The sequence below is a fragment of the Panulirus ornatus genome, chromosome 73, assembly GCF_036320965.1.
Source record: "Panulirus ornatus isolate Po-2019 chromosome 73, ASM3632096v1, whole genome shotgun sequence".
Lineage (NCBI taxonomy): Eukaryota > Metazoa > Arthropoda > Malacostraca > Decapoda > Palinuridae > Panulirus > Panulirus ornatus.
In genome coordinates, this window is record NC_092296.1 from 3,031,360 (window position 1) to 3,054,635 (window position 23,276).

Consider the following 23,276-nt stretch of genomic DNA (forward strand, 5'->3'; position numbering starts at 1 on the left):
GCATAATCACTTTTTCCTACATTAACAAGGTAGCGCCAGGAAACAGAGGAAGAATGGCCAATCCACTCATATACGCAAAATATACATAAACTCCCAAGTGCATACATATACATATCAACATATAAATACACACATACAGACATATACATATATATGCATGTACATATTCATGCTTGCCTTCATCCATTCCTGACACAACCCCGCCACACAAAAAACAGCATCGCTACCCCCCCCAGTTCAGTATAAAAACATGAAAACTCTCCTCTACTAAAAATACAGTAAATTGGTGCTTACACAGAGAATTTTGATATCCATATAGAAGGTAAGAAATATATCCTTGGATTCTTTTTATCTTTATATTTTTGGGCCAAAAACCCACTTTTATTGACCCAGTATAATCACATTTCATATTTTGAAGACTGAGTGTATTTATTACTGAAAATCATGGAAACAACCTATTAGGCATATACTTTATAAAAACTGGGACTGTGTTGGTCAGATATCAACATGGATTACAAGTGTGAAACAAAAGTTTGGAAAAAAATTTATGTTTTTTACCCAGGGTGCTATGTTAAGATACTTATCACTATAGAGGCAACTATATTTGAACATCAGTACATATTGAATACAAGTTATTGTTTTCCTATATCTCTAACTGAGGCAATGCTTCCTAACACACACTTTAAATGTCAGTGAAGTGTGAGAATATGTATAAACTAATTTTTTTTTAGATACTTTTATATTCTCAATTCAATAATAAAAATGATTAGATAATCAATAACCTTAACAACTAGGCCTGATGCTATATATCAATTTGGTATGACTACTTAAAAATCTGCTTGGCATTATGCCATGGCACATAAGACTAACATATTGCACAGGTACACAAAAATATACATTTGCTTATTTCCATATTTTTTACAAATTTCACCATATACCTAATGTTAAAACCAAATGACACTAATCTGCTATGAATATCTCCAATTCTACCTTATTGAAAACTTCAGCAGCTATTTTCAATTACAAAATAAATCCAGTACAATTACTAACTATACAGAACAGGAAAATCTGCTCTAAGCATTCATCAATCTAGTTTCTATGAATTATAATTCAAAATACATATTTTTATACAAAATCTATGCAACTAACCAATGTTGGTATACATCAGCAGAATATTAACTATGACATAAAAGATGTATCTTGTCTTCCCAACTGTTGTAGAACTCCACACATAATTTCCCGTAAAATCTGGAATTTAAAAGTCATTTCATCATTCAAGAACACCACTAACATAACCAGATATAAACTCTTTCTGATGTTCTGTGGGTGATTTAGAAGTGTGATATTTTTTCCAACTGTGGTTTTAGGCTGCTAGTGTCATTTATGGATAACTGGTGGAAGCAAATGTCAGCTGAGATTTTAAAGAGACAGAAAGATTTAAACTGTCATGAGACAATGAAAGCAGTCCTATAAAGGGTGTCAGATAATAAAGGAAGAGGACTGAAAGTTACAAATTGTAGCACAGTAACAGAATACCGATATAATAAAGAAATGGACACTACCAGAAAAATAAGTTCCCTCACCATGGGGAAAACTGAAGCATAGTCAATAAACTCTGCCAAAGATAGAAAAAAGTATAGAAGTGGGTGTATATGTTGTAAGTGAAATGCTTGAGAACAGTATATGGTGTGAGGAGGGTTGACTGATTTTCAGTGAAAGGTTAAGAGAGATGCACAGTAATAGGAGAAGTATGGTTGAGAAAGCTGAATAGGTCGTGTTTTGTGCTGAAATGTTTTGAACATAGAGAGGGGATGAGTACGAGAAACTGACAAAGAAGCTATATTTGTCAGAACAGGAGGAACCAAACAGACAGGGAGACCCAACTGGAGATGGATGGATGGCACGAAGACACTGAGTAATCAAGGTCTGCACACGCAGAAGCATGTGAGGTGAACATGGAAGAGAGCGAACTGGAACAGTGGTATACATAGGAAAGCATGATGTAAATGGATTGAACCAGTGCAAATGATGTGGTTACTGGAAAAACCACAGGAAGGTCTGTGGGGCTTGGCAGTGGATATGGGGTTCTGGTCTTGACACATTAGACACGACAGATAATGAGTGCATGAGAGCAAATGAAGCCAGTATTCATCTATTCCTAGTGCAACAACGAGGCCAGTCATCATCTGTTCTTTGTGCTATCCTGCTATGTTCCTGGTGTTATCTTGCTACATGGGAAATAGAAGACAAGTTTGAAACTCTTCCCCCATTTTATCAACAAATTACTTTCTTCAGCAAATAACCTAATGAATCATACACTAATGACTCAGCTCTACATTTTCCTCATCTTTCAAACCTTCTCATCCTCTACATCATGTTTCATCACATTTACCTTATTAAACAAGATTTGGAGAGGATCTCCCAGTTGGGTAGATGTTACCTAGGTAAGTATCATTCCCATTAAAACATATTTCTTCCCATTTCTATTATTTCAAAAAAGTAACTAAGTCTTCCTCTATGAAACTAGAAGCTGTTGTTAATGTCAGATTCCCAAAACTCTTACCATTCAAACAAATGTTCCCATTACAGAAGGACTGAATCATACTTGCATGGAGACCTGGCTCTCACATATGAGACTGATTTACCTCTCCATGCTTACTTGGAAAAGCTGAAACTAAAGGATTCTGACTTTTTTATTTTGTTTTCTTCACCACAGACAACTTAGTGGATGCAATGACATCTGGCAAATGACTAACAGCAACCAAGAATAAAGGAGAAAATAATGCAACATAAATTTCACCATACCTGAGGTTTGCAGTGTTCTTCTACCCATGATATCACAGAACCAGATATCTCAGCAAAATTATTTGTAGCTACACATTGCTCAAATGACTGGTAGAGAGAGTCCATTACCGCTCGAAACTGTAAGATGATATTAGTTTTGTAAGACAACTTGACTGATTTAACAGACACATATGACAAAACCAACTGGAAATACTGCTAAAAAAAAAGATGAAAAAACAAAACTGTGTATAACTCATTTCATAATGTATTCTTTACAGGTACACCACCAAATTTCCAGCAACTGTTGGTTTGGCACCTCCTTTTGTCCGGACAAAATTTTGTGAGGGAACTTAAAATTACCACGGCCACCAGACTAGTTTAATGGGCAGCCACAGATGGCACTGTGTGTAGGGTGTGCTTACTTACATTCTTTACACAGCACTTGTTGGTGGTGATACCCCAATTCTGTGAGATTCTTAGCTTATTTTGCTTAAATTCAACCCTAGCTATGGCTTCTAAGAGATATGAAAGTGTCAGTTGTGGTGTCAAACGTAAACACCAGTTCAAATCGATCCAGATAAAGTAGAACTGTTGAAAAAAAAAATGGACCATGGTGTTTCAGTGAGTAAGCTGTGTGACATCTAAAGTATTGGTTCATCAACTGTTTATGATATACACAAGCAAAGGGAGAAAATATTGAAATCCTATGCAGACAGCGATTCCAAGAAGCAAATGATGATTAGAAAAACTATGAAAGATACTAAGAGTACTGAGCACGATTGAGTGATGATGGAATGGTTTCAACAGTGTCGGAGTGGAGTGGGCTTGTTAGGCAGCATGATAACGGACCAGGCTACGTTGTTCCACGAAGAACTTAAATTACAACATGAGTGTGACTATAGTGAAGGATGGCTTCAAAGATTCAAGAAGCGTTATGGAATTTCCATGAAGAAAGTGTGTGGAGAAAAGTAGTCTGCAAACCACGAAGGAGCTGCCGAGCATGGGGACGAAGTTACGAAACTCACAGCTGACAAGCACCTCAGTCCTTAGCAGGTGTATAAGAACCTGTATTTCATTTATTTATTCAATTTACATTTAAATTTTTTTTATTTGAATATCTAGCAGTCCATGGTATGCTTAAGACACATGGGAGATGTATAATTAGTGGATTAAAGGTGTGTAAATGAATTATTATTACATGACCACGGTTGGTCCAGCAAAATGATTAATCCAGCAAGGCTATGGAACCAAGAGTGCCAGAAAATCGATCGGTGGTGTACCTGTATCACTTTTTAAGTGCACAATAAAACAGGAGAAACTGAATTCTAAAGAGTATTTTGAGGGAAGACATACAAGAAAAAAAATATGGGTAAAAATCACATATTTCTGATAAGTCTATCTTTAAAATGCAGTATCATGGTATGCAGGAAGCAGCAGAATCAAACTTTCATAAAAACATTCTAAACGGTGAAAACAAAAAAGTATAGCATACCACTTGAAATTTAACATCATCAGAAATCTGCTTGTTGAGCTGACCAGGCTGACTCTGGTGAGCAGACACAATTTGTTCATAATTCAGTTTCATTATGGTTAAGGCTACTACCTCCTTTTGTAAAGCTGCTACTTCCTCCTCTTGCTTGCTTTTTTCTTTCTTGAGAAACTGTGGATAACATTAAATGACTTAATTTACCATTCTTCAATAAATGGTTAACAGTGCTTATCTTTTTATGTTATCATAACCATTTTTAAATAACCCCTGGAACCCTTTTCCAGGGGGTTCTACAGCTTCAAGGCCACACTATAATCATTAACAGGGAAAAAAGGTCTCCTTTGGAGCAATAAATTCTTTGACAAGATTATATCCCAATGATACTTCAATGAAGGTGCCTTTCACTGTAATCACACCAGAGTAAGTCTAGCAACACCACCTTTCTATGTACTGCATGCGTACATGCACATAAAATTTGAAAAATTATAAAAGACGATTGAAGAAAATTTGTAAGTAATCTCCAAATACAATTCAATTCTCCTCTCCCTGACTGATAACATAGATGCCACTTCCCTCAATCACAGGAGGATAATTCAGGTAAAGACAAAAAGTTCCCAGACATTTAGTTCAGTACATATCTTCACCATACATTTCAAATGATTAATAATCAGTAAACTTGACCTAAAACATTTGAAAAAATCTGAAAGTTAGCAGTTTTTCATGTATCTGAAGCAGCAATTATCCCTATGCCTACTTGAAAAAAAATTCAGTTAATGTGGAAAGATTGAGATATATAAGCAATAAATGTCCAATAAACATAAGGGACAAAGTAAAAGCTGGCAAATATGCATTATTTGGTAGATGTAAGACATACCATACATATAGCTTACAATGGTTTCATAGGTTCTTCTACTAAACTGCTCAGTCTCAAACCATGTTAATGAATTGTCTCTTTATCCTAGAAGGCTGCTATAGACCCCAGCCCATAGGCCAACATAACCATCACACAGGTCTTCTTGCTCTAAATTGATGCGGGTATACAATGTAATTAGTAATAAATCTAAGAATTACCTGGATATAATCAATGCTTTTCTGAAGAACTGTGGCTTTGGACATCTTGTAAGCTTGTCCCGGCTCTGCATTCTGACATGTAGGAACAAGGTCTTGCAAAGAATCATAACCTTTGTTAATGGCATTACGACGTTTCTGCTCAGCTTGTGTGTGTGCTTCACGTCGACGTTCCTTATAACTCATCTGACTACCACGGTCACTGTCTTCATCATCTGTAACATCTGATGTTCAAATTTTTTGAGAATTTATGCTTTATATTATACTAGCAATATTTTTTTCATAACTAAAGAAATATACCACCTGGTAACAAAAAATAATATAAAATGGTAAAACCTATACAGCTGTACATAATAAAACCCAGGGACAAACACTACCATAAGGCCTTAAGTTATGATATGACTAGCCACAACTTTCCAAACTTATGATGCTTCAGAATTAGTCATAATTGCATCAACTTCTGACACAGTGCTTTAACCTGTAACACATTAGAAAACAAAAGTTTTTTCCTTATACATTTTTAAGGTATAAAAGAATGTCCTTTTATTCATAAATATCACCATAAAGTGAGGGTTTTGTTTATTCATCATGCATATTCTATATTACAGCAAAATACATTCAATTGTGTTCACAGATACCCTATTATTTGCATCATCCACAGTAAGCAAAGACATTTTAGTATGAAAGTAAGGTTAGATACCCATGGGAGTACAAGAAATAAGGTTATCCCTTATGAGGTTAAATCAGACTTGCTTAAGAGGCTTGGTAATGATTCCTTGAACTCAGTGCCTTCAGCATAACTGAGAATGACTGATGCTAATTATTACATGAAAATTAGGAGGTAAGTGCCAAAAAAAAGACGATAGACCTCAAAATCACATAACATACATAAGAGATGAAAGAAATACTTTGATAACAACAAAAGATACAAATCCCAGGGAGACAAAAAAAAATTTCTTTAGGTTCAAGGGATGACAAGTGAGTGACACACGTCAGCATTTACAGAAAATGAAGCATGATGATGTAAGGAATGCATGAAGATAAAAAAGCGTTTCGTCACCTGTCCTGAATTAAGAAACTGGAGAAAGGGTGTGGAAAAGGACCATGTGGCATATAGATTTTCTCAATATATATTTATGTGCTACCAAGCTGAAGCATGGGGTAGCGATACTGCTTCCTGTGGGGCAGGGTAGCGCCAGGAAAGGATGAAGGCAAGCAAGTATGAATATGTATATGTGTATATATATGTATATGTCTGTGTATGTGTATGTAAGTATACTGCATGTATATATATTTTATTTAATATACTTTGTCGCTGTCTCCTGTGTTAGCGAGGTAGCGCAAGGAAACAGACGAAAGAATGGCCCAACCCACCCACATACACATGTTTATACATACACGTCCACACATGCACATATACATACCAATACATTTCAACGTATACATATATATATACAAACACAGACTTATACATATATACACATGTACATAATTCATACTGTCTGCCTTTATTCATTCCTGTTGCCATCCCGCCACACATGAAATAACAACCTCCTGCCCCCCACATGTGCGCAAGGTAGCACTAGGAAAAGACAACAAAGGCCACATTCGTTCACACTCAGTCTCTAGCTGTCATGTATAATGCACCGAAACCACAGCTCCCTCTCCACATCCAGGCCCCACAAAACTTTCCATGGTTTACCACAGAGGCTTCACATGCCCTGGTTCAATCCATTGACAGCATGTCGACCCTGGTATACCACATCGTTCCAATTCACTCTATTCCGAGCACGTCTTTCACCCTCCTGCATGTTCAGGCCCCGATCACTCAAAATCTTTTTCACTCCATCTTTCCTTCCCCAATTTGGTTTCCTACTTCTCCTCATTCCCTCCGCCTCTGACACATATATCCTCTTTGTCAATCTTTCCTTACTCATTCTCTCCATGTGCCCAAACCATTTCAAAACACCCTCTTCTGCTCTCTCAACTACACTCTTTTTGTTACCACACATATATCTTACGCTTTCATTACTTAATCAAACCACCTCACACCACATATTGTCCTTAAACATCTCATTTCCAACACATCCAACCTCCTCTGCACCACTCTATCTATAGCCCATGCCTCGCAACCATATAACATTGTTGGAACCACTATTCCTTCAAACATACCCATTTTTGCTTTCCATGATAACGTTCTCAACTTCCATACATTTTTCAACGCTCCCAGAACTTTCACCCCCTCCCCCACCCTATGATTCACTTATGCTTCCACTTTTCCATCTACAGCCAGATCCACTCCCAGATATCTAAAACACTTCACTTCCTTTAGTTTTTCTCCATTCAAACTTACCTCCCAACTGACTTGTCCCTCAACCCTACAGTACCTAATAACCTTGCTCTTATTCACAGTTATTCTCAGCTCTCTTCTTTCACACACTTTACCAAACTCAGTCACCAGCTTCTGCAATTTCTACCTGAATCAGCCACCAGCGCTGTATTATCAGCGAACAACAACTGACTCACTTCCCAAGCTCTCTCATCCACAACAGACTGCATACTTGCCCCTGTTTCCAAAACTCTTGCATTCACCTCTCTAACAACCCCATCCATAAACAAATTAAACAACCATGGAGACATCACGCACCCCTGCCACAATCCAACATTCACTGAGAACTAATCACTTTCCTCTCTTCCTACTCGTACACATGCCTTACATCCTCGATAAAAACTTTTCACTGCTTCTAACAACTTGCCTCCCACACCATATATTCTTAATACCTTCCGCAGAGCATTTCTATCAACTCTATCATATGCCTTCTCCAGATCCATAAATGCTACAAACAAATCCATTTACTTTTCTAAGTATTTCTCACATATATTCTTCAAAGCAAACACCTGACTCACACATCCTCTACCACTTCTGAAACCATACTGCTCTTCCCCAATCTGATGCTCTGTACATGCCTTCACCCTCTCAATCAATACCCTCCCATATGATTTACCTGGAATACTCAACAAACTTATACCTCTGAAATTTGAGCACTCACTTTTATCCCCTTTGCCTTTGTACAGTGGCACTATGCAAGTATTTTGCCAATCCTCAGGCACCTTACCATGAGTCATACATACATTAAATAACCTTACCAACCAGTCAACAATACAGTCACCCCTTTTTTAATAAATTCCACTGCAATATCATCCAAACCCACTGCCTTGCTGGCTTTCATCTTCTGCAAAGCTTTTACTACCTCTTCTCTGTTTACCAAATCATTCTCCCTAACCCTCTCACTTTGCACACCACCTCGACCAAAACACCCTATATCTGCCACTCTATCATCAACCACATTCAACAAACCTTCAAAATACTCACTCCATCTTCTCACATCACCACTACTTGTTATCACCTCCCCATTAGCCCCCTTCACTGATGTTCCTATTTGTTCCCTTGTCTTTACGCACTTTATTTACCTCCTTCCAAAACATCTTTTTATTCTCCTTAAAATTTACTGATACTCTCTCACTCCAACTCTCATTTGCCCTCTTTTTCACCTCTTGCACCCTTCTCTCGACCTCCTGCCTCTTTCTTTTATACCTCTCCCAGTCATTTGCATTATTTCCCTGAGTGTATATATAATTTATTTATTTATGTAAATGTAATACATATATACACACACACACACATATATATATATATGTGATGATGTGATTATTACACGAAAGTGCACTTGGGAACTTATCATGTTTCATTTTCCCCGTGGACTCATAGGAATATATATATATGGGTTGGGCCATTCTTTCATCTGTTTCCTTACACTACCTCACTAACGAGGGAGACAGCAACAAAGTATAATGAAATGAATGTATAACAATACATTATCATTATCATCATCTTTATATAGTTATTATACTTATTCACTGTCTATCGTGTTTGCAAGGTAGTGCAAGGAAACAGAATGATCTTCCATTCAGGATTTTAGAACAAGTGTAAAAACTAAAATACGATCTGTTTATGAAGCCTTAGGAAGAATATGGCAACAGGGAAACAGAGAATAACAAGAGCCATCAAAGTCCAATATAAACATAATGCAACAAAAAGCTATAAGGGAATGACATGGTCATACTATAGCTACTATAGCAGAGTAGTGTCAAGATCTATGAGCAAAGTTCAACAAGACTTTACCAACTCTGATTAAAATTCAGCAAGACAGTAAAACCAAAGATAGGATTAGGGACCTATTGGCCTGTGACAAAGTTAGCAGAAGATGAACTTTTTTCTTATTTCATTTCTATCCAGGAATATCTCTGATCCCTTGCTCCCCATGGCTACAAAAGAAAATTCCTACCTAAAATATAATACACATGTATTACATGCCATAAGTAGTAGTACTCTGTCTACCACAAGATGTTGCTCATGTTTGTTTAAAGATTACACCCCCTCTTCCATGTTCCAATAATCCCATTTATGTGGAGCTGTTGTTGTCTCAGTGAAGTCTAAAGATGTGACGCATAATGTACACATGACAATAAAAATAACAAAACGAGAAAACTCAGAATTAGTTCTGCTTTCTTAAATAATTTCATCTTTTCTTATACAATCAATTGCTTTTCCCACCTTAGCAAGGCAGCATGAAGAACAAACGAACAATGGTCTTATTTGCACGCTTTTACTCTCTAGTTGTCATTATCGTAAAGTAATAAAGAACTAGGAGATAAAAAACATAGGAATATGCATTGTTTTACTAGTTAGCATTCTTAAAAAGAATCTATTTTTGCTGACCTGTATTGTTTGCTGAAGAAGTCAAGGTATGGATGGACCCAGTCGAACTGCATCGTGAGAAAGGATACCGCTGATCAGATTCACGTTCTTCTGTGGATGGGTTAGACTACATCTTACTCTGATGTTAAGTGTAGGGCTTTTACAATTACTCCAAATTCTACATAAAACAACCTTCATCATCATACAACATGACAATGTTCAGTTGTAAAACTATACGACAGAGTATCTCAAATCATGAAACGGCCTACAAGGGTTACACGAGCAAATGAAACAATGAAATTCAATTTCTTCTATCATCACTATCTTAATTCCCATTTTCATTGGGTGAATTGAATCTTTCCTTTCCCAACCCTGCAAGCCAGCAAAGGGAAAGGATACCAAATTCAGTGGAGCAGACCTGTTAGTTTGCTCCACTACACACCATATTTGAACAATTAATACAGAAGAATATGTTTGAGTGTATCCATATTCGAAGTTATGCAAAAAATGAATATATTCAATAATATGGTAGAAATAAAAAAAGTAATGCATTGACTTTTTTTTTTTACTTGTTCGTCACTTTCTATGTAAGAGAGGCAGCGCCGGGAAATGACAAAGACTGGCCTCATCTCGGCAATTCACTCTTTATCTGTCATGTATAATGCATCAAAATCATGGCCCTGCCCACAAAAATTTATCTATAACCTGATAATTGAAAAGAATTATCAAATTAAGAATGAGTGAATAATTCGATACAAGTGTGAGAACGTCACGATATTGTGATATCACCATGGTTAATCAGTGCTTCAATGGATGGGGCACTGTGTGAGATGAGTGAGGCCGGATGATTGTGATGTATTCAATCATGGATGTTCTAAGCAAACATCAACCAAAGAGGTGGACTGAATGGGTGTGCCAATTCGATGAGGTAGTCAGAAGGAGGAGGGTAAAAGTAAAAGTGAATTACAGTATGAAGGTAATTTTTGAGGGGAAGGGAGGTCAGACCATAATATCAGTTTGTAAGGTGATGAACTGGAAATTGCAGACAAGGTTAAATATCTTAAAGTAAAAGTTTAGTAATGAAGGTAGTATGAAAACAAATCAAAAGTCAAGTCAGGCAAGGGAGAAAAGTTAAGGGTGTTCCAGAAGCTCTGGTGACTGGGAGAAAATGACCGTACAGTATGAAAAAAGATTGCATGAAGGAGTCATTGTCCTAATGCAGACCTATGGTTATGAAATCTTGGTGTATATAGGTAAAGGTAGGCTAAAAATAATGGAAAGAAGAGACAGATAATTTTGTGAGTATAGTTGGAATCAGGAAGGTAAAGAGAATGAGGATGGAAGGTGAAATGGCTATTTGGTGTGAAAAGGCAAGTAAAAAGGCTCATGGATGAAAACTGTTTATGATGGTATGGTCATGAGGAACATATGGCAATGATAGGCTGATCAAGAAGAGACACAGCAATACAGCAGAAGATACAAACGAGATAAACACTGCAGAAGAAATTAATAGATGTATAGAAAAATATGGTTAATGCAAGGGAAATCTTGGAAGATGTTAAAGAATGAGAAAGGATCATATGCACTGGTGGCAATCTCTGTATGGTGGTAGTAAGGACTGAGACACCAGTCTCAAGTGACCAATCAAGAAATTGCATTACGTGAAAAAGAAACATTTTTATTAGTGAGGAAGTTTACATTTCATTCAAACACACTGAGCATGAGTTGAGGATAAGTGAGTGATGCTAGAAAGGCTGTACACACCTGACCTACCCAATTATATTGAGAATGGAGTACTGATAACAGGTAAACAGAAAGAATGAAGAAAGATTGAATAAGAGGATTCAAGTGTCAAAAGCAGAGGTAGTGAGGAGGAGGGGAGGACAATGCAGGAAATGTTGGGATAAAATAAATGATGCTTTGAGGTATCATGGCCCAAACACTTAGGAGCGTGATTTGAATGAATGTAGTAGTCTAAAGGGGGAGCTATCAAGTGGCAGATGAAGTGGTCGGGGTATATATTCTGTGAGGCTGGGCTTTGGATAGTAGGCTCTGGTTGCAATGAAGGTAGTAGTAGGTACACAGCTAGTGACTAAAGAGGTATATTACCAGTACTACCCAGCTGAGTATCAGCAGAGTTAGTGGCAAATGATTAGTAAGCCAGCACTTTAGTGGTTGTAAAGTTGCCTTCCTCTGATCCAGGTGGCTACCTTTTCTTTCTACCTCACTAACATGTGGACTACTGGCATTCTGTCCACAAACATAAAATCTTTCCTTGTCCTATGTAACATATGACAAAACTTAAATCACACAGCTTATTCTTCATCACTAGATTTTCTTGCAGTGAGCACTATGTGCTAGCCCTACCTTTTAGCAAATTCGTAGGAGCAGTAAGTCGAAGTAGTAGGTAGGAACATTTAGGCAGAAACATTAAGTAGAAGTAATAGGTAGGAACATTAGATAGCAGTAGTCATTAGGAACATTATGTAGGAGACTCTGCAAACACTGTGCTAGAATTGCCCTCTACCAGTGGACTGTTAAGGGTGTGGCACAAAAGGCTAAGGAGCAGCACTGGAGTTCTTTAGTTATGGAGAGTCTGTTGCCTAGGCTGCCCCTCTGAGGGAGTTCCAATTGGAACAGACATCAAAGATACAAATAGAAAGGTTGCAAATCATTATATAAGGAAGCTGAGAACAGATGTGAGCAAATGAGTCCAATGTTTATGTGTTTTGAGTGCTACCTCAATAAGGCTTGAAACGTTGAACAAGAATAAAAAAGTTAGATAAATAGACAACGAGAATAAAAAAGATCAAATAACACATCAGACTCACTTATCATAACAACATTTATCTGGACAAGAATACAGTAAGTGACGAGGGAAAGAGAGTTCGTGTTTGTACAGTTAGTCAAAAAGCAAAAACCACATCAAGCTCTAAGGAATTAAAGTACCACAGAAGGCAAAAAGTTTTCACAAAGCTTATGCCTAAAGTCTATCATAGTGGCCATCTTACATGATGTATGACCAAGAAAAACTTGCATCTTATTTTCTCTAACATACTGTACCACAGCAATATTTGGTCTTCAGGCAACAGAGTTAGTACAAACTTCGGTATATTACTTTTTTGTATGCCTAATTTCTTCTCCTGTCTTAATGAGGTTAAATAAGAAACAGAAAACAACAACCTCATGAACATACATCCACACTCTAACCATTATAAATAATGTACCGAAATCAAAATCTACCATCCACAGCCAAACACCAGAGACTATTCCATGGTTATCTTGATTGCTTCATATGACCTTATTCAGTCCAATGACAGAAAACTGCCCCCACCCCTTCCATCACATTGATCTAATTCATCTTATCTCATGTACATCTCTCATCTTCCTCAGTGCTACACATATATCTTGTGAAGTAAAATTTACACTGTAGTTTCTGAAAAATTTGAACTTTTGTTTTGAAAATAAACATGGGACTATCAATATCTTTAGGTTTACTCACATACATTTTAATTAAGCATTGTTTTAAATTAATGGAAATATAAGATGCTTTTATTGTTAAAAAAAATCAATGTACCTACAAATAAAGGCTTTCTGATAAATTTCAAAATGATCACTATGACTCTTGTCTCAACATAGTTGGTAAGCATGAATGTGAGACAAATTTCCTAAAAATTATGGTAGTACAGGTACACCATTGATTTTCCTGCACTATTGGTTCCAACGCCTTACCGGATTAACTATTTTGCGGGACCAACCGTGGTCACGTAATAATTCATCAACACACCTCTAACCCACTAATCACACATCTCCCATGTGTCTAAAGTACACCATGGACTGTTAAAATTTAAATTAAACAAATTGAGCACCCTAAGATGGTAAGTCTGTCCTTAAATTGTTTGAATCCTATGGGGTCTTCTTCATCTTCTGTTGTTAGTGTTTTCCTAGGTGTGCATCACCAGAATAATAGTTTCGTCTGCATTATACAACTGCTCAGGACTGAAGTGCTCATCAGCTATGAGTTTCACAAAGTCATCCACATACTCGGCAGCTCCTTCGTGGTCTACAGACTGCTTTTCTCTACACACTTTATCCATGGAAATTCCATGATGCTTTTTGAATCTTTGAAGCCATCCTTCACTATAGTCATGCTCATGTTGTAATTTAAGTTCTTCCTGGAACAACTAAACCTGGTCCATTATCATGCTACCTGAAAAGTCCACCCCATCACTCTGACGCTGTCAAAACCATTCCATCATCACTCAATCATGCTCAGTACTCTTACTATCTTTCATAATTTTTCTAATCGTCATTTGCTTCTTGGAATTGCTGTCCGCATAGAATTTCAATATTTTCTCCTTTTGCTTGTTTATATCATAAACAGTTGATGAACCAATACTGTAGATGTCACACAGCTTTCTCAACAAAACACCACGGTCCATTATTTCAACAGTTCTACTTTATCTCGGATCGATATGGACTGGTGCTTACGTTTGATACCACGACTGACACTCTCATATGTCTTAGAAGCCATAGCTAGGGTTAAATCTAAGCAAAATAAGCTAAGAATCTCACAGAATTGCAGTATCACCACCAAGTGCAGTTTAAAGAATGTAAATAAGCACGCCCTACACACAACGCCATCTGTGGCCGACCAGTAAACTAGTCTAGTGACAGCGATAATTTCAAGTTCCCTAACATAATTCTGTCTGGACTAAAGGAGGTGCCAAACCATCAGTTGCCAGAAAATCGGTGGTGTACCTGTACCACCTTCAAGTTATCTGTATCAAAATATGAAATCATTTTAATGTTATTATGGTAAATGACAGGAAACATCTCATGCAATCAACATGTTAGCATAATGTTATGAAAGCAAGGATACTAAAGTGAGTTCAGAATAATGGACATTTCTCAAAATTTTTCATCCTTGGTGGCCTATTGTTTCAAACAAAAAGGGGTAAAGTACTGTTTTAACCATGTGCACAAGAAATAAAAATAATGCATTGATTCTTACGGGATTAAATACCAAAGGATACATTGTGTCCATTTAATTTGTATATGCAACAACTCTGATAAATATCACAATAATATTCTACAACACTTATTTCTATGCTTAAATATTCATGTAATGCTACAACAATATCTAAATACAGTGCTCACATCTTGAAATATAAAATGAGACTGATATCGCAGTAGACATTGCTAAATCTTAATGCAAGACTCAAAGAATGGTGCAACTTCAATCTTGGCACTGGTATCCTGTTTTTCTTTCAATACATTTTCCAGTAGCTCTTGAACCTTTCAGCAATACATGTCACAATTTGGTTTTTAATTACTGTGAAAGGTACACAAGTGGTTGTTCTGATTCCCTGAGCAAAGACCTTAAGAATTCTATGAAGGTAAATCATATTGCAAAAGTGGGCCCTAAAGTGTTAAAGCACATGAAAAAATAATTCTAGTAATTGCAAAGTACAAGAGATAAAATCAGTGGTAATCCTTAAAGCTGATCAGACAATTTCTATTACTGTAAAAACCAACAATCTAGCTTGTGTTTACTAACTAATACTTTGACATCCATCAATTATTCAGTTACTATAAAAATACATTTCCCTAATTAATGACACCTAAATCATTTCAAGCTTAATTCATAGTATGACAAGTGATTCTTGCACTTGAATCCCTGGTGTTGTGAGTGTGCATATATAAAATATACATATATAAACTTTTGTTTATGATTCTTGCACTTGAATCCCTGGTGCTGTGAGTAAGCATATATAAAATAAACATATATAAGCTCTTGTTTATTCAATAAAACTTTCAGAGCCACACATTCTTAAGAAATGAGACTAAGGAATCTGAAAAATACTTCAAACTTTATCCATTACTTAAGCATTAACTATAGTAAAGTTTGCACTGAAAATGCCTACATACTTTACTGATTTGTAAATTCAGTGTCATCAGTTTTTATCTAATACTTTTGTTTTTCAACTACCATGCTTATGTAATGCCTCCATCAACCTGGAGTACAGATGTAACATTCAAAGTAAATGGAAATTCAATGCAGAACAGCAGCCTAACATAAAATGAAAGGTAAATAATGATTTATGAAACCTGTGCATATCAAGATAGTATCTAGAAAGAGTGGTAAGAGTGTACAATGCATCCTATATACGATGACTAAGGTTAATGTAGTGCTATAGTAATGATGCACACTAGATATATATTAGAAGCATAAGCAACATCTAATAAGGGAGGTGCAATGTGGCTTCAGGAGAGGTCAGAAGTGTGTGGACTAAATTTCCCTTGAAGAATTTGTCACAACTGCTTGAAGAAAGAAAATGAATTGTACATGGTATCTATGGGTCTAGAGGAAATGTATGATGAGATTGATAAAGACCTTGAAGGTGTTATGAATATATGAGGGAGCTACTGAATGCTGCATATGAAGGGAAAGTGGTTCTCAACAAAGCTAGGTCTGTGTCAAGGAAGTGATATTACCAAGGTTTTAATCTCCTTAATAGCTGAGGGTAAGACAGAGGCATGCTAGTTCTTCAAGAGCCAAATACAGAGGAAAGTTTATAGAGCATATTGGGTATGGGCAGGCATGGAAGGTAAATCAGCTGCTATTTGCAGATTACATACCTCTGGTGGCAGACTCTAAAGAGAAACTCCAGAAGCTGATGAAAGTTTGAGTGTGAAAAGGGAAACCAAAAGTAAGGTAGTGAGGTGCATCAAGTTGATAAGATAGGATGCCCTAAATAAGATAGGATTGCCTAAGTGTAAACTTATGTGGAGAGGACTTGAAGGGGCTAGAATGCTTTCGGTACCTGAGAGATGATATGACAAAAGAAGCATCCTTGTGGGCTGAAATGAATCACATGGAGGAAAAGAGGGCATAAGATCTTGGCTACATTAAGAAGCATATGAAGGAAGAGGTAAGAATCTTTAAGGGCAAAGGTGGGGTATGTTTGAAGGCACTGTATTCCCAACAATGTTGTGTGGTTGTGTCTTGGGCACTAAATGCAAAAGAAAGGAAAAGGGTGTAAGTGCTGAAAACAAAATGCAGCAGGCTGATCAAGTAAGAAATGATACTCTCAGAGAAAGGTGTGGCAATGGACGTAGTCTAAGAGAGAAGGCCAAACTGCGTATGCTGAAACAGTTTGGATATATGGAAAGGATGACTTGAGAAGGAATACAAAGAGGAAGTATGTGTCAAGAAGAGGAGATAGCAATGGGGAGGGAAAGACTGAGGAGAAAGAACAGAGCGAAGGAGACTCTAAGATATCACAGTATGAAAATTCAGAGGGTTTAGAGGGATGAACTGATTAGAAAGACTTACTTTCAATGCACTTCAGCATGGCATACAAATCAGTAAAAGTAAACCAAGGAATAGTTGGAAGGGTTTGGCTTAGGATGCTAGCTTAAACATGACAAGTGGAAATTGGATGTGTGCAAATCAAACCATTATACCTTTGCTCTTAACACTACCTTGCTATAGCAGAAAAGCCATTAAGAGAGCAAAAAAATTATAAATATGAATACATTTTCTAGTTTACTTATACTCGAAATTAAACAAATTTCTTTAAAGTCTAAATCTGTCCTTTCACTTTGCTTACCTTAAATCTCTTACCAACAGCAAAAAAAAAATCATGTACTATGCTTAGAAATACATACCATCATTCGGAATCCCCACTACATGGAACAGGCATCCATATATATATATATATATATATATATATATATATATATATATATATATATGGAGATACTGAAAATTGTTTTATATTTTATATATATCTCTTAAAATTTGCTTTAAATATCTAAATAGAATTAACTGGGTTCTTGTATTATCAAATAAAAAGACCAAAACCTCTTACACTAACCTTCAATGTTTGCTTCAGCCATGACAAACCCTATAATATGGGAGGGTGTTACTTTTCTATACGACAGCCATTGCAATCTGTTAGAAAAATAACATAAATAACTTCAACTTGTAACAGACAAATATAGCAACACATATGTTTCTTTAAAAAACATAAGACGAAAAAATGGCCCAACCCACCCACATACACATATATATACATACACATCCACATATGCAAATATACATACCTATATATCTCAACGTATACATATATATATACACACACAGACATATACATATATACACATGTACATAATTCATACTGTCTACCTTTATTCATTCCCATTGCCACCCTGCTACACATGAAATAACAACCCCAACCCACTCCACCCACTTATATGCAAGGTAGCGCTAGGAAAAGACAACAAAGGCCACATTCGTTCACACTCAGTCTCTAGCTGTCATGTATAATGCACTGAATCCACAGCTCCCTTTCCACATCCAGGCCCCACACAACTTTCCATGGTTTATCCTAGACGCTTCACATGCCCTAGTTCAATCCATTGACAGCACGTTGACCCCGGTATACCACATTGTTCCAATTCATTCTATTCCTTGCACGTCTTTCACCCTCCTGCATGTTAAGGCCCCGATCACTCAAAATCTTTCTCACTCCGTCTTTCCACCTCCAATTTGGTCTCCCACTTCTCGTTCCCTCCACCTTTGACACATATATCCTCTTGGTCAATCTTTCCTCACTCATTCTCTCTATGTGAATATGCTTTTACTGGGTTAATTTAGGCAGGGTTATGTTGTTGATGTGTACAGATTACAGAGGAGCATCACATACATAATGGTATAGGTATCTCAGAAAAATATTCTTTGACTCATACAGGAGAGTAACTGGTGTAAGGAGTATTTTCTTTGCAGCCGACATCACCCCCCCCCCCACAGGAAACAGCACAAATGCATAAACGAAAAGAAAAATATAACATGTATATTCTCTTCTCTTCCCTCCTCACCAATCACCGCCCCCTGCATCAGCAAGGCAGTGCCAGGAAACATGAAAAAAGGCCACACCAAAAATATACTATACTTCTCAATTTACTCACAAAAACAAGCACCTCAAAAAGGCACAAATACTAATAGGAGAAAGTGATGAATCTGACGGGAAATACTACAGAAACAAAATATGAAATTTTTATTCAGTATTTGTATCATAGTGCATATACCAACAACTACCTGAACCATGTATCTGTGAAAAATTATCCATGTATCTTGAGGTTTAATGTCTTGACAAACTTCTCATCTACAAAACTACGCACTGTACCTTAAATCCACATATTGTATGGTCTGACTGTAATAATCCTGTGTATAACTGAAGTCGGCTGCAAAGATAATAATCCTTGCACCAGTTACTCTCCTGTATGAGTCAAAGAATATTTTTCTGAGATACCTATACCATTATGTATGTGAAGCTCCTATGTAATCTGTACACATCAACAACATAACCCTTCTAACTCTGCATTAAAATTAGTTTCGAGAAATGACTAATTAAGTTTAAAGTGCTTTATATAATTCACTGTGATAACAGAAATGCCTGCAGCGTATGTTCTGTAGCTTCTTATTTCAATGAACAATATTAAACGGCATATTCTAGTCAAAAAACACCAATCACACTCATGATTATGCACCATCAACATGGTGACTCATGTCAACAAACATATGACACAGTAATCAGCCATGCAGAACTTAACAAAAAATATAATGCTGGTACACATTTACTGTCATTTCAGCGACTGAGAGAGTGCTTCACAGGTTCCATAACCATCTTACGAGAATGCTACATACCTTTAAATAACCATGTTTTCCTAGACATACAATCTCTTACCATCTTATATCGCGCAATACAATTGAATGCTCCAAATCATGCTTCACAATTATTTCAGTAACCACAATGAATTAACAAAACCAAACTTGAGAGTAGCCACTCCCTATCACTACATTTAATGTAGAGCTAAAATAGACTTTTATCACTAAACTACGGACTTAATGATGTACTGATGAAAGTTGATATTTCACTCAATACAATACTTGAACACATTAGGGCCCTTTAAATAGGTGTCCTGGTGTAATGATAAATGAAACACTTGAACATATGAGGGTTTTAATTTCAAGTGACAAAGAATATGCACAAGTCCTCAATCTCATGACCACAACTTGGTGACCCTTGGGTATGATGAAACTTGACCTGACCTGTAGAGTCACTTCAAAAGTCAGAGCATCATACCTAACTTGATGGGTCATCCAGCCGTGCTCAAGGGGTTAAACTAAATTAATTATATAACCCTAATACATTGTAAGCTACAGTACAAGACAAACTATACCATTCTTTGTTAACACAAACAACTAATTACATGGAAACATTCGCATTTCACGTCCTCATAACCCAGGCAGGACAATAATTAATTCAATTTAAAAAGCAGTGTTCATGAAATTTACACTTTGTTATATTTTTACGAACCACTGTGACAACTTTAACTATAGCTATCATCTCCTAACACGAATATAATGCATGAAAACATTCCCAAACCATTTATTCTTAAATTTACTCACCACGAAGCTAATGGCCTTGTCTGACGACCTCGTAGTCACTTGGACGATTGTAAACAAACGCAGTTTCCTGATGGTTTATTATCATATGTAAAAAAAAAACGTATACCACAACCAATAAATGAATTATATAATAACGCCAGAACGTTAGAGATTTATTTATGAGCAGTATTATATATTTCATGCAGTAATTACCTCTAGATGTTAACTAGTATGAAAAGTGCAGTGTTATCATGGAGATAGACACAGGGGCGCAAAATTATTTGATGATCTTATGACTTCCAGAAAAGTTCGAACTATTAATATTGCTTAAATGTCTTTAGGACAAAATAGTCACCCATGAGTCCGTTTGTGGGCCACATTCTTGTTGGCAAAATAATTTCGTCACCCTACCCGGGAGAACAGGGTAGGGTGACGAAATTATTAGATTGGAGGAGCTTAGTTGCATATATTTGCATATGACTAAGAGACTTGGATTTTCTACATGTTTTATAATCCATATGCAAAGAAAAATAACTGCAAAACAAAATTCAAATTGTTCAATTCATTAGGTAATTAGCTAATAACCTCATACAAGTTCCTCATATTATCTTGAACTCCGTACCCATCCCCAGGGAATGGATCAAGTGCATGAAGACATACACGCATCTTAAGTGAAAATTAATTCCAGTTGGGACCCTAAGCCAACACGGCAGGCTGGCAAAGGATAGAGACGTATAATTCTTTGGAAGAAGACTTGCTACCCATCTACCCAATGTAATTCTCTCCAAAGTCATTTAATTTAAAACACGTCAATTGCCCAACCCCCAGAGCTGTATATTAATGTGCTCAAAGTCAAACTATAGGTACAACCACCAATCACAATTGTTGAATATCGTCTCTAGTTGTTCAAAACGAATCTTAGACCATATCCACTCTCACTGTGAATATGATCATCGTGTTAAACAAGGTTTCTTTTTGAATATTCATCTCTATGTCCAGGATTCTTATTTCATTTGGAAGCACATTGAATAACCAACCTTCCAACTTTCTTGGTGTTACTGGACTCCGCCTGCATGAGATTACACGCTAGTTTTAAAATATCACCTTTTGCAAAACTGTCAATGGACGAAAAGTAAAAGCTCATCAAAGAACTTTTCAATGAAAAGGGGTCCATCAATTTCCTGCTCCTGGATATAAGCAGCAATGAAGCTGCAGGGGACCTGTTAAAGCAGTCCTTGGGTTACATGGGTGAAATAAAAAAGGTCTTTCTTAATGGATTTGTAAATCTTTATTGATATCTTAAGTGTGTCTCAAGATACTAATGCAGACTTGAGTACTGGATGTAGCGAGCACTGAGACTGCAGCATGGATCCTCATTGAAAGGGTTGCAGGTGTTATAAGATAGTCATTTCTTATTTGATTTGTAAATTATTTTTACTGAATTATTGCTTGCTATGTTCCAAGGCATAAAAGAATCTACTGTCATTTGCTTGTCCTGAGAAATGAGATCTATTTCAAATGAAATGGAAACTGAAAAGAAATAAGAAGGATATGGAAAACTAATTTCTACGGATCATGTAGATTTGGAGAATGTACACATGGACCACCATGTGATGTAATGTGACAGTCAGAGTGTACTAATTCTACTCAGTTTCAAATTAGTGTTACCCTAAGCTTCACTTTCTAACAATTTAATTTCTTTAATTCTTCCATTTATTGTATGTTTTTCTGTTAAAAACAAGTCAGATTCAGTCCTTTACCTTTATTTCTTATCTATGTCTAGGATAATAAGGATTCACTTATATCATAGCTGAAATGCAGAGAAGCACTGTTCTGCAAAGGTTCTAAGGACCACAAATGCATATCTATCAATATTAGGTAGGAATGAAAGCTTTTGGAAAAAAAAACTGTAATGGCAAGCTAGTTTATTTGCAGGAAAATACCCATTCTTTACAGATATCTAGGAAATTCTTTACCTTTGAACTATGTTAAAGATGAAATTGAAATATAAATCTATATATGTGACTCTCACATAACATTCATATGTGTAACCAATCATAGATACTATCTATTTAGCACATAATATTCAGAAATCCTCTTCCTTTATTATAATAATCTTTCATATAACAAAGCAAAAAAGGTAGTGTTACACAGCATAAAAAATACAGAACATAACAGCATTCCCTCAATGTTGTTACTTTTGAACCAACACTAGGCAAGGACCACAGGTAAAGCAACTATTGCAAGATATAAACTTTAAACATTTAAAAAATCATTAACAAAGACTTTGTAAGGTTAGATAAGTTGACAGTAAAAGCAGAGGTGGTAATAACAGCAGGATCTCTGCCTACTGAACCTCTTAAATAAAATGAAAACATGGGTGACTTAGAGTACATATAATGAGATTTTGCAATTAGGCATAGCTAGTACAAAGCACTCATCACATATGAATGTCAAGATAATAATTGTGGCAGTATACACCTGTAATAGTCATCTTACTCTTATATCTATTTTTGTAATAATTTATGGAGCAATATCTTCCTTCTTTGTCAACAATGGTGTTACTTTGCATAATATCATGCCCTGTAACTTCTTCCTTAATCATCAGAGTATATCAAATTATAAAAAACTGAGTCTTCAGATGCTGAAGATTCTCATCTTTCAAGTAGTTACTTTAATTATCTGAAGGACTTCATCCTTGTATGGCACACTATTCT

General features: G+C 36.3%; 1 protein-coding gene across 6 annotated transcripts; it reads right to left on the reverse strand.

The window, feature by feature from the left end:
• Nucleotides 1-342: 342 nt before the first annotated feature.
• Nucleotides 343-20,930, reverse strand: bigmax (helix-loop-helix-leucine zipper transcription factor bigmax). Of its 6 annotated transcripts, none has more exons than XM_071661416.1 (8): nucleotides 20,773-20,930; nucleotides 20,581-20,647; nucleotides 17,984-18,060; nucleotides 10,122-10,211; nucleotides 5,345-5,565; nucleotides 4,388-4,444; nucleotides 2,806-2,922; nucleotides 343-1,248 (listed from the first exon to the last, which is right to left on the reverse strand). In XM_071661416.1, exons 3-8 carry the CDS (start codon nucleotides 18,003-18,005, stop codon nucleotides 1,180-1,182), a joined length of 576 nt encoding a protein of 191 aa, XP_071517517.1. In that variant the 5' UTR covers nucleotides 18,006-18,060; nucleotides 20,581-20,647; nucleotides 20,773-20,930; the 3' UTR covers nucleotides 343-1,179. The 6 variants fall into 6 exon arrangements, with proteins under 6 accessions (XP_071517517.1, XP_071517514.1, XP_071517512.1 ...); XM_071661413.1 differs by having other exon boundaries at nucleotides 4,277-4,444; nucleotides 5,345-5,556; nucleotides 20,773-20,924; XM_071661411.1 differs by having other exon boundaries at nucleotides 4,277-4,444; nucleotides 20,773-20,916.
• Nucleotides 20,931-23,276: the final 2,346 nt, after the last annotated feature.